Source organism: Ranitomeya imitator, chromosome 7 (assembly GCF_032444005.1).
Source record: "Ranitomeya imitator isolate aRanImi1 chromosome 7, aRanImi1.pri, whole genome shotgun sequence".
In the NCBI taxonomy this organism is placed as follows: Eukaryota; Metazoa; Chordata; class Amphibia; order Anura; family Dendrobatidae; genus Ranitomeya; species Ranitomeya imitator.
Window position 1 is genome coordinate 72,307,458 of NC_091288.1, and position 12,834 is coordinate 72,320,291.

The following is a 12,834-nucleotide window of genomic DNA, read 5'->3' on the forward strand; positions in this document are numbered from 1 at the left end:
AGTTTTATTATTAAATGAAGAGTTAGGGAAATAAAGATAGGAAAAAGGAGAGATGGAAAGAATGGATAAGTCACTGTTGAATTAGATAGGAATAATATGAGAAGTAGGAATTGTTATGGGTTTTGTTTTGCTAAGGAAGGAGGTTGCAATGAACTGTTTAGAAATCCATTGCAAGTCACCTCAGCAGCAAAAGAGTTAAAAATCAATGAAAGAAGGTAAAATAATTGCAAAAGAACAGAAAAAGAGAACCCTGATATCTAACCATCTTTTTCTTCTGTGTGATGAAGCCTGGATGTATTCCTTCTGCTTGAGCGCCATTTACCAAGACGCTTGAAAAAATTCTCTTCTTCGTCTCTGCCGCCATCCATCCCTGATCCTGGACCAGCTTCTGACAACTTTACAGCGCTTGTAAATTTCACCTTCATCAATGAGAAATATGAGAATTTCTGTGTGATCATGTGAACAGAGAAATAACAGTTAAAGTGCTTAACGTTTTTTTGTGTATTCTTCACAGGACTACATACAAGACATGTAATCACAGAAAACATAGATGATCAACATAGATCCCATTGTAAATGTGCACAATTACAGGTCCGTCTATGTCTATTTCCTCAATGGGGCAGTTCTCAGTGTGTTCCTGACATCATTCACATCACAAGACAGCTTTAATTGCACATTTTCCATATTTAAAATGGAACAAATTTATAAAAAAAAAAAAAAAAATTACAAAAACAGCATAATACAGAACATTTAATGGGCTGACCAGACTGGCAAAAATGAAACAGAAGAAAGTGATTTCAGACCATGACGTTTCTGATGTGACGCTGTGAATATATCGGAGAACTGACATTGATTAGAATAGCTCTGTCTGCTTTTATCAATAAGTCACAGCATCATTAGAGATGCCAATCAGTCAAACTGATTAAAGGGGTTATCCAGGACTATTTACATTTTTAACTACGGGCCTAAGAACTAACAGGCAGGTAGTAGCTCCGGTCACAGGCTGTTCTTGACAGTGATTCTGAAGGACAGAGCAACGGCTTCTCTTCCGCTCTGCTCTGTTGACAGGGTGTGACTGCCAATGTCATGCTGATGGACAACCCGCTCCCTGCTGCCTAATTGTAGAGCCGTCGACAGAGCAGCTCGGAAGAAAAGCAGCTCTGCTGTCACGTAGCAGCTGGATTACCAGTAGGAGCAGTCCGTAACTGCTCTGAGCCGGCGCTGGGTAGAACAGGCAGGAAGTTGCGTCTGTTAGCAACTACCTGACTGTTAGTTTTCAGGAACATAGTAAAAAAAACAATAGTCCTGGATAACCCCTTTAAGGCCAAGGTCACATGACTGTCAATTCTCTCATTGAACCAATTCTGCAAATAACACTCGACGCTATCAGAATTTGAGCTGAGCGTCCGTTCACTGTGATCCGATTCTCTTGCATGAGAGGGTCACAACACAGGAGCGGAGCAGATGGAGAAAGTAATTTCTCCATCTCCTCCATTGCCGGCATCCGCCACAATCAGACTTGCACTCAGATAATATCCGAGTGCAGTCCGATGTTTCACACACACTTAAAGACTTGTATGAGTGGGTGCAATCTGATTCTTGATTGTTTTCTCATGCTGAACCCACATAAAAAATAGTCGCTGATCTGCACTGTCTCATTGTATAATATTGGGCCGAGTGCTATCCAATAAAACATCTGTAGAAATTTTGTGCATATCTGTAGAATTGTTACCCATTGTATCGAGTGAAATCAATGTCTAATTTTATGATCTGCTTTGAAAAAATTAAAGCTGAATTTTCATAGGTTACCTTGATTGTATTTCGTACATGATGCCTTCAGACAAGCATTTTTTGCTCTGAGTGCATTCCGTGTGCATACGGACCAATGTTAATCAATGTGCTGGTTCATGTTACCCAAAACAGCTTTAGATTTCAATGGCTGTTTTATATCAAATGGGTGCCATACTGAGCGACTTTCCATATGGCATCCGTTTTTAACGTACACATTGCAAAAATTACATAGACAACTGAATTGGACTTTTTATCATTTTGGAAGTGCATTGATCAGCAAGGTGGATTGCTGCTGAGGGGAAAAAAAACCCTCTTTAAATCTTCAGCTTAGCGAGTGTGAACGAGCTGAGTGTGAACTGCGAACGGCGGTAAGTGTGTGACCTGTTATTCAGGGGGTTTCCAAGGGAGGAATTGCTGAGTTGCTGTCTGTATTTTATTAATACTTTGCATTTATTTTTTATTTAACTTTTCTGTCTGGTGCAATCCCCATTAGGAAATGTGCTCCACTATTGTTAATGCCATCCAGTGCACATCTTGCACATATTGCATGTATGCAATACTTGAGCAGCCGGTCGAGGGTGCATACTTCTGTGCGAGATGTGAGCATGTTGTGCATTTGGAAGCCCAGATTCTGAATCTACATGTGCAGCTCGCAACACTGAGATCCATAGACAATATGGAAAGGAGTCTTCTGCTCACTGAGCAGACGCTCAATGGGATAGATGAGGGGGGGATGGTAGGATGGGGCTGTAGGACAGTGAAGCAGCAAGCTGGGTGATAGTTAGAAGGCCGGGTAGAGGGAAGAGTGCCAGGGAGGCTAGTCCTGATCTGGCTTACCCCCAAAAGTTTGCTAAGTTGGCAGATGAGGGGGGTGCCAGTATAGGGGCAGCACTGCTGCAGCCAGGCATGTCCTCTGAAAGCCGGAGGAGTGACTGCTCCAGTAAGGAGGGAAATAGGAGAGCAGGGCAGGCCAGACAGGTGCTGGTAGTGGGGGATTCAATTATTAGGGGAACAGATAGGGAAATCTGTCACAAAGACAGGGATCATCGAACGGTGTGCTGCCTACCTGGTGCTCGGTGACACATAAAAGGTTGATACATAAAATGAGAATAATGGGGATAGGGGAAAATATGTGTAACCCACTGGCTCAGGGATAGGATACAAAGGGTGGTAATTAATGAAGCATGCTTGGACTGGGTCGCGGTTAGCAGTGGGGTACCACAGGGGTCAGTATTGGGCCCTCTTCTTTTTAACATATTTATTAATGACCTTGTAGGAGGCATACAGAGCAGAATTTCAATATTTGCAGATGACATTAACTCTGCAGGGTAATCAATACAGAGGAGGACAATTTTATATTACAGGATGATTTATGTAAACTAGAAGCTTGGGCTGATAAATGGCAAATGAGCTTTACTGGAGATAAATGTAAGGTCATGCACTTGGGTAGAAGTAATAAGATGTATAATTATGTGCTTAATTCTAAAACTCTGGGCAAAATCGTCAATGAAAAAGACCTGGGAGTGTGGGTGGATGACAAACTCATATTCAGTGGCCAGTGTCAGGCAGCTGCTACAAAGGCAAATAAAATAATGGGATGCATTAAAAGAGGCATAGATGCTCATGAGGAGAACATAATTTTACCTCTATACAAGTCACTAGTTCGACCACACTTAGAATACTGTGCAAAGTTCTGATCTCCGGTGTATGTAAGAAAGACATAGTTGAACTGGAGCGGGTGCAGAGAAGAGCGACCAAGGTTATTAGAGGACTGGGGGGGTCTGCAATACCAAGATAGATTATTACACTTGGGGCTATTTAGTTTGGAAAAACGAAGGCTAAGGGGTGATCTTATTTTAATGTATAAATATATGAGGGGACAGTACAAAGACCTTCCTGATGATCTTTTTAATCATAGACCTGAGACAGGGACAAGGGGGCATCCTCTACGTCTGGAGGAAGGAAGGTTTAAGCATAATAACAGATTCAGATTCTTTACTGTAAGAGCAGTGAGACTATGGAACTCTCTGCCGTATGATGTTGTAATGAGTGATTCATTACTAAAATTTAAGAGGGGACTGGATGCCTTTCTTGAAAAGTATAATGATACATGTTATATATACTAGATTCCTTGTTAGGGTGTTGATCCAGGGAACTAGTCTGATTGCCGTATGTGGAGTCGGGAAGGAATTTTTTTCCCCAATGTGGAGATTACTCTTTGCCACGTGTGTTTTTTTGCCTTCCTCTGGATCAACATGTTAGGGCATGTTAGGTTAGGCTATGGGTTGAACTAGATGGACTTAAAGTCTTCCTTCAACCTTAATAACTATGTTACTATGTAACTGCAGATGTAAAAAATGGATGTCACACAGATGTCAAAAATGGACATATGAAACACCATATATTGTCCTTTTTTCAGGGAAACAGTCGATTTTTTATGTTTTTCTGAACTCAGCTTTACAGGGTTCCTATAGGCTGCGACTTTAGTTTTTCAAAAAGTGACTGTGTAATCCTAGCCTACACTTCAGCAAAAATAATTAGCAAATAAAAAATTCAATGACGATGGAAAAATATGCCAGGTTGTAATTAAAAGCAACAATTATATTTACAGAGCACAAAAATGTGAATATTTTCATTCTAATAAACAGGTGACAGTTCTGCTATTTCAACGCCCAACTATTTATATGTGCATGTAGCTCTTTCAAAGCCAAGTCCAGCAATACTTTACATGGTCAGTCCGTTTCTCCATTACTGAGGAATCAGCGTTTGAATGGAGTAGGGTTTCAGGTAACAGCTTGGATCCGCACAAGCACATAATATTTATATCAAAACAGCAGAATGTTTATTGTCCATCATAAACTTTACAGCACCAAAATTAAAACAGCCTTTCTCCACTACAAATGAATAACATGGACAGTCCTTCCTTCAGGCACAATGACACCAAGTAAATGTAGCAGCCTGACCAACCTCAGTATTCCAAGTAGTATCAGCTCAAGCAGTTTAAATGCGTTCATCAGACAACCACCTCTCTGTTCAGTTCCAGGACAACTCCACACTGTCGAGCTAATCCAGCTGCTGTTATTAGGCCTGTAAGCACTGGGTTGGGTTATGAGAGCACCAGACTCTTTTGGTTGGTCCTAAATTCCGCACCCAAAATCCAGTCAAATTAACGCTACAGATTTTACATTACCAATGCCAGCCAACTCAGAGACACATATCCGCCATCCAGGACCTTACCTCCTGCTTTCTTACAATTGATATGTAAATGAGGCTGAAGAACTATTTTAGATCTGAAGACTCTGTCACTCCATCTCTATTCCTCGGCCACTGCGGACTTCTCATGACAGATGACTACTTTGCCTGAAGTCACCCAACATAGAGGTTTTCAGTCAAGCAAGAGGAGGCGGCGCTGGGCAGGGAATAGAGCTGGAGTGACAGAGGCTTCAGACATAAGGTACCTTCACACATAACGATTTTGTTAACGATATCGTTGCTTTTTGTGACGTAGCAACAATATCGTTAACAAAATCGTTATGCGTGACAGCGACCAACGATCAGGCCCCTGCTGGGAGATCGTTGGTCGTTGGGGAATGATCAGGACCTTTTTTTGGTCGCTGATCACCCGCTGTCATCGCTGAATCGGCGTGTGTGATGCCGATCCAGCGATGTGTTCACTGGTAACCAGGGTAAACATCGGGTTACTAAGCAGGGCCGCGCTTAGTAACCCGATGTTTACCCTGGTTACCATTGTAAAAGTTAAAAAGACGTCACCGCTGTGCTCTGCTTTACAGCCAGCCGGCGCTGACACAGTGCAGGGAAGCTGACGCCGGGGGACAGACACAGGAATGTAAGTATGTACTGTTTTTTTTTTTTTACTTTTACAATGGTAACCAGGGTAAATATCGGGTTACTAAGCGCGGCCCTGCGCTTACTAACCCGATGTTTACCCTTGTTACCAGGGGACTTCGGTATCGTTGGTCGCTGGAGAGCTGTCTGTGTGACAGCTCTCCAGCGACCACACAACGACCTAAATAGCAACGCTGCAGCGATCAGCATCGTTGTCTATATCGCTGCAGCGTCGCTAAATGTGACGGTACCCTTACAAATAGCTAATCAGCCTCATTTGCATTTAAATTCAAATGCTGATTTTTCAGTAACAGAGGAACAGACTGACCATGTAAAGGTATTGCTGGACTTGTCTTTGAAAGGGCTACATGCACATATAAATACTTTTGGGGGGTGCAATTGCTGACAGATCCCCTTAAATAAAACATTTTTTAGAATAAAGTCAAAGACAATGCATTGTACAATTAGTTACATTATTTCCATTAATAAATAATAAAAACTGTTGCACTGTTTGTTCTGTTACCTACTGTATTTATTTTTATTTACCTTTTTATCTGTCTCCCCCATCTCCTGTGCTGGCAAACTCTTCCTATTGCCAGAGGCATGCTATGCAAATGAGAAGGAGGAGACAGGTTCAGAAGGCATTCTAGTAATCTTATGAAAAAAAAAAAGACCAGCCATGTCAGCCCCCTCCCGGAGCCCAAAAATTATCCAATTTATTATATTTTATTTTTGGGACACAGTGTGGGTGGAACCATTAATGGATTTTTTTCTATGTCGAGTAGTTTGTGTTTAATAGAAACGAAACATGATACCAAATTCCTAGGTATAAATGTCAAAAAGTTTCAAGTTGATTGTCATTGGAATTTGAGTTGGAAATAATCTATATGTATATTCTATTGGTTAATTTTAAGGGTCAAAGCCACCAATACAGCTAAATATACCCAGCCTTTAACTCTCTTCCATTCCAGAGATGCGTTTCAGATCCTCCCCACTGGTCTTCTGTTTACCTTGGCGGCAGAAGAGACACTGCATATACCACACATGATCACTGCAGCCAATCATGTGGAGTATTGACTGCTGCAGCCAAAGGAAATAGAAGACAAGAAAGGATTATTGGAATACACAATCTACCAAAACTCTTGTGCATGCTCTCATCATCTCCTGCCACAATTACTGCAACACCCTCCTCTGTGGTCTCCCCGCTAACTCCCTTGCACCACTCCAGTCTGTTCTCAACTCTGCTGCCCGGCTAATCCACCTCTCTCCTCACTACTCCCCTGCTTCTCCCCTCTGCAAATCCCTCCACTGGCTCCCAATTCCCCAATGAATCCAGTTCAAACTACTAACACTGATCTACAAAGCCATCCACAACCTGTCCCCTCCCTAAATCTCTGAACTAATCTCCCAATATTTTCCCTCACGTAATCTTCGATCCTCCCAAGACCTCCTACTCTCCTCCACACTTATTCGTTCCTCACACAACCGCCTCCAAGATTTCTCCCGAATATCCACCATCCTCTGGAATTCTGTTATGTTTGCTAATGACAGGTGTTATGAAGGCAATCCAGAAACACAGTGTGCTTAGTGATCAGAGCGCACACAGTGATCTGACAAATACCCAAAAATACAAGAACGAGCTCTGAGACGTGGAAACTCTGTAGACTGCACACCTGATCCTATCCTAAACACAACTAAAAGCGGCTGTGGATTGCGCCTAACAACTACCTAGGCAACTCGGCACAGCCTAAGAAACTAGCTAGCCTGAAGATAGAAAAATAGGCCTGACTTGCCCCAGAGAAATTCCCCAAAGGAAAAGGCAGCCCCCCACATATAATGACTGTGAGTAAGATGAAAAGACAAAACGTAGGGATGAAATAGATTCAGCAAAGTGGGGCCCGATATTCTAGGACAGAGCGAGGACAGTAAAGCGAACTTTGCAGTCTACAAAAAACCCTAAAGCAAAACCACGCAAAGGGGGCAAAAAAAACCCACCGTGCCGAACTAACGGCACGGCGGTACACCCTTTGCGTCTCAGAGCTTCCAGCAAAACAAAAGACAAGCTGGACAGAAAAAAAGCAACAAAAAAGCAAAAAGCACTTAGCTATACAGAGCAGCAGGTCACAGGAACAATCAGGAGAAGCTCAGATCCAACACTGAAACATTGACAAGGAGCAAGGATAGCAGCATCAGGCGGAGTTAAGTAATGAAGCAGTTAACGAGCTCACCAGAACACCTGAGGGAGGAAGCTCAGAAGCTGCAGTACCACTTGTGACCACAGGAGTGAATTCAGCCACAGAATTCACAACAGTACCCCCCCCTTGAGGAGGGGTCACCGAACCCTCACCAGAGCCCCCAGGCCGACCAGGATGAGCCGCATGAAAGGCACGAACAAGATCGGAAGCATGAACATCAGAGGCAAAAACCCAGGAATTATCTTCCTGAGCATAACCCTTCCATTTAACCAGATACTGGAGTTTCCGTCTAGAAACACGAGAATCCAAAATCTTCTCCACAATATACTCCAATTCCCCCTCCACCAAAACCGGGGCAGGAGGCTCAACAGATGGAACCATAGGTGCCACGTATCTCCGCAACAACGACCTATGGAATACATTATGTATGGAAAAGGAGTCTGGGAGGGTCAAACGAAAAGACACAGGATTGAGAACCTCAGAAATCCTATACGGACCAATAAAACGAGGTTTAAATTTAGGAGAGGAAACCTTCATAGGAATATGACGAGAAGATAACCAAACCAGATCCCCAACACGAAGTCGGGGACCCACACGGCGTCTGCGATTAGCGAAAAGTTGAGCTTTCTCCTGGGACAAGATCAAATTGTCCACTACCTGAGTCCAGATCTGCTGCAACCTATCCACCACAGAATCCACACCAGGACAGTCCGAAGACTCAACCTGTCCTGAAGAGAAACGAGGATGGAACCCAGAATTGCAAAAAAATGGAGAAACCAAGGTAGCCGAGCTGGCCCGATTATTAAGGGCGAACTCAGCCAACGGCAAAAAGGACACCCAATCATCCTGGTCTGCAGAAACAAAACATCTCAGATATGTTTCCAAGGTCTGATTGGTTCGTTCGGTCTGGCCATTAGTCTGAGGATGGAAAGCCGAGGAAAAGGATAGGTCAATGCCCATCCTACCACAAAAGGCTCGCCAAAACCTTGAAACAAACTGGGAACCTCTGTCAGAAACAATATTCTCAGGAATGCCATGCAACCGAACCACATGCTGAAAGAACAAAGGTACCAAATCAGAGGAGGAAGGCAATTTAGCAAAGGGCACCAGATGGACCATTTTAGAAAAGCGATCACAGACCACCCAAATGACTGACATCTTTTGAGAAACGGGAAGGTCAGAAATGAAATCCATCGAAATATGTGTCCAAGGCCTCTTTGGGACCGGCAAGGGCAAAAGCAACCCACTGGCACGAGAACAGCAGGGCTTAGCCCTAGCACAAATCCCACAGGACTGCACAAAAGTACGTACATCCCGTGACAGAGATGGCCACCAGAAGGATCTAGCCACTAACTCTCTGGTACCAAAGATTCCAGGATGACCAGCCAACACCGAACAATGAAGTTCAGAGATAAGTTTATTAGTCCACCTATCAGGGACGAACAGTTTCTCTGCTGGACAACGATCAGGTTTATTCGCCTGAAATTTTTGCAGCACCCGCCGCAAATCAGGGGAGATGGCAGACACAATGACTCCTTCCTTGAGGATACCCGCTGGCTCAGATAAACCCGGAGAGTCGGGCACAAAACTCCTAGACAGAGCATCCGCCTTCACATTTTTAGAGCCCGGAAGGTACGAAATCACAAAGTCGAAGCGGGCAAAAAATAACGACCAACGGGCCTGTCTAGGATTCAAGCGCTTGGCAGACTCGAGATAAGTCAAGTTCTTACGATCAGTCAATACCACCACGCGATGCTTAGCTCCTTCAAGCCAATGACGCCACTCCTCGAATGCCCACTTCATGGCCAGCAACTCTCGATTGCCCACATCATAATTACGCTCAGCGGGCGAAAACTTCCTGGAAAAGAAAGCACATGGTTTCATCACTGAGCAATCAGAACCTCTCTGTGACAAAACCGCCCCTGCTCCAATCTCAGAAGCATCAACCTCGACCTGGAACGGAAGAGAAACATCTGGCTGACACAACACAGGGGCAGAACAAAAATGACGCTTCAACTCCTGAAAAGCTTCCACAGCAGCAGAAGACCAATTAACCAAATCAGCACCCTTCTTGGTCAAATCGGTCAATGGTTTGGCAATGCTAGAAAAATTACAGATGAAGCGACGATAAAAATTAGCAAAGCCCAGGAACTTTTGCAGACTTTTCAGAGATGTCGGCTGAATCCAATCCTGGATGGCTTGGACCTTAACTGGATCCATCTCGATAGTAGAAGGGGTAAAGATGAACCCCAAAAATGAAACTTTCTGCACACCGAAGAGACACTTTGATCCCTTCACAAACAAAGAGTTAGCACGCAGGACCTGAAAAACCATTCTGACCTGCTTCACATGAGACTCCCAATCATCTGAGAAGATCAAAATGTCATCTAAGTAAACAATCAGGAATTTATCCAGATACTCACGGAAGATGTCATGCATAAAAGACTGAAACACAGATGGAGCATTGGCAAGTCCGAACGGCATCACTAGATACTCAAAATGACCCTCGGGCGTATTGAATGCAGTTTTCCATTCATCTCCTTGCCTGATTCTCACCAGATTATACGCACCACGAAGATCTATCTTAGTGAACCAACTAGCCCCCTTAATCCGAGCAAACAAGTCAGATAACAATGGCAAGGGATACTGAAATTTAACAGTGATCTTATTAAGAAGGCGGTAATCAATACACGGTCTCAGCGAACCATCCTTCTTGGCTACAAAGAAGAACCCTGCTCCCAGTGGTGATGACGATGGGCGAATATGTCCCTTCTCCAGGGATTCCTTCACATAACTGCGCATAGCGGCGTGTTCGGGCACGGATAAATTAAATAATCGACCTTTAGGGAATTTACTACCAGGAATCAAATTGATAGCACAATCACAATCCCTATGCGGAGGTAGAGCATCGGACTTGGGCTCTTCAAATACATCCTGATAATCAGACAAGAACTCTGGGACCTCAGAAGGGGTGGATGACGAAATCGACAAAAATGGAACATCACCATGTACCCCCTGACAACCCCAGCTGGATACCGACATGGAATTCCAATCCAATACTGGATTATGGGTTTGTAGCCATGGCAACCCCAACACGACCACATCATGCAGATTATGCAACACCAGAAAGCGAATAACTTCCTGATGTGCAGGAGCCATGCACATGGTCAGCTGGGCCCAGTATTGAGGTTTATTCTTGGCCAAAGGTGTAGCATCAATTCCTCTCAATGGAATAGGACACCGCAAAGGCTCCAAGAAAAACCCACAACGTTTAGCATAATCCAAATCCATCAGATTCAGGGCAGCGCCCGAATCCACAAACGCCATGACAGAAAACGACGACAAAGAGCATATCAAGGTAATGGACAGAAGGAATTTGGACTGTACAGTACCAATGACGGCAGACCTAGCGGACCGCTTAGTGCGTTTAGGACAATCAGAAATAGCATGAGTGGAATCACCACAGTAGAAACACAGACCATTCAGACGTCTGTATTCCTGCCGTTCAACTCTAGTCATAGTCCTATCGCACTGCATAGGCTCAGGTTTAACCTCAGGCAGTACCGCCAAATGGTGCACAGATTTACGCTCGCGCAAGCGTCGACCGATCTGAATGGCCAAAGACAAAGACTCATTCAAACCAGCAGGCATAGGAAATCCCACCATGACATCCTTAAGAGCCTCAGAGAGACCCTTTCTGAACAAAGCTGCCAGCGCAGATTCATTCCACTGAGTGAGTACTGACCATTTCCTAAATTTCTGACAATATACTTCTATATCATCCTGACCCTGGCACAAAGCCAGCAAATTTTTCTCAGCCTGATCCACTGAATTAGGCTCATCGTAGAGCAATCCGAGCGCCAGGAAAAACGCATCGACACTACTCAATGCAGGGTCTCCTGGCGCAAGAGAAAATGCCCAGTCTTGAGGGTCGCCGCGCAAAAAAGAAATAATAATCAAAACCTGTTGAATAGGATTACCAGAAGAATGAGGTTTCAAGGCCAGAAATAGCTTACAATTATTTTTGAAACTTAGAAACTTAGTTCTATCTCCAAAAAACAAATCAGGAATAGGAATTCTTGGTTCTAACATAGATTTCTGATCAATAGTATCTTGAATTTTTTGTACATTTATAACGAGATTATCCATTGAAGAGCACAGACCCTGAATATCCATGTCCACACCTGTGTCCAGAATCACCCAAATGTCTAGGGGAAAAAAAAAAAGTGAACACAGAGCAGAAAAAAAAAAAAAAATGATGTCAGAACTTTTTCTTTCCCTCTATTGAGAATCATTAGTTAGGCTCCTTGTACTGTTATGTTTGCTAATGACAGGTGTTATGAAGGCAATCCAGAAACACAGTGTGCATAGCGATCAGAGCGCACACAGTGATCTGACAAATACCCAAAAATACAAGAACGAGCTCTGAGACGTGGAAACTCTGTAGACTGCACACCTGATCCTATCCTAAACACAACTAAAAGCGGCTGTGGATTGCGCCTAACAACTACCTAGGCAACTCGGCACAGCCTAAGAAACTAGCTAGCCTGAAGATAGAAAAATAGGCCTGACTTGCCCCAGAGAAATTCCCCAAAGGAAAAGGCAGCCCCCCACATATAATGACTGTAAGATGAAAAGACAAAACGTAGGGATGAAATAGATTCAGCAAAGTGGGGCCCGATATTCTAGGACAGAGCGAGGACAGTAAAGCGAACTTTGCAGTCTACAAAAAACCCTAAAGCAAAACCACGCAAAGGGGGCAAAAAAAACCCACCGTGCCGAACTAACGGCACGGCGGTACACCCTTTGCGTCTCAGAGCTTCCAGCAAAACAAAAGACAAGCTGGACAGAAAAAAAGCAACAAAAAAGCAAAAAGCACTTAGCTATACAGAGCAGCAGGTCACAGGAACAATCAGGAGAAGCTCAGATCCAACACTGAAACATTGACAAGGAGCAAGGATAGCAGCATCAGGCGGAGTTAAGTAATGAAGCAGTTAACGAG

The 12,834-nt window shown here is 43.8% G+C and overlaps 1 protein-coding gene across 28 annotated transcripts in view; it reads right to left on the minus strand.

Annotated features, from left to right (window-relative positions):
• The window catches only part of UNC80 (unc-80 homolog, NALCN channel complex subunit), a 256,402-nt gene that overhangs the window by 176,509 nt on the left and 67,059 nt on the right, over positions 1 to 12,834 (minus strand). For 19 of the 28 annotated variants that reach the window (XM_069733446.1, XM_069733439.1, XM_069733450.1 and 16 more), the window contains 2 exons: positions 6,184 to 6,243; positions 323 to 419 (listed from right to left, as the gene is read on the minus strand). In XM_069733446.1, the coding sequence (XP_069589547.1) occupies positions 323 to 419; positions 6,184 to 6,243 (157 nt within the window). Of the gene's footprint in view, positions 1 to 322; positions 447 to 6,183; positions 6,244 to 12,834 lie in introns of all 28 variants that reach the window. The other 9 variants (XM_069733457.1, XM_069733451.1, XM_069733449.1 and 6 more) reach the window with 2 other exon arrangements.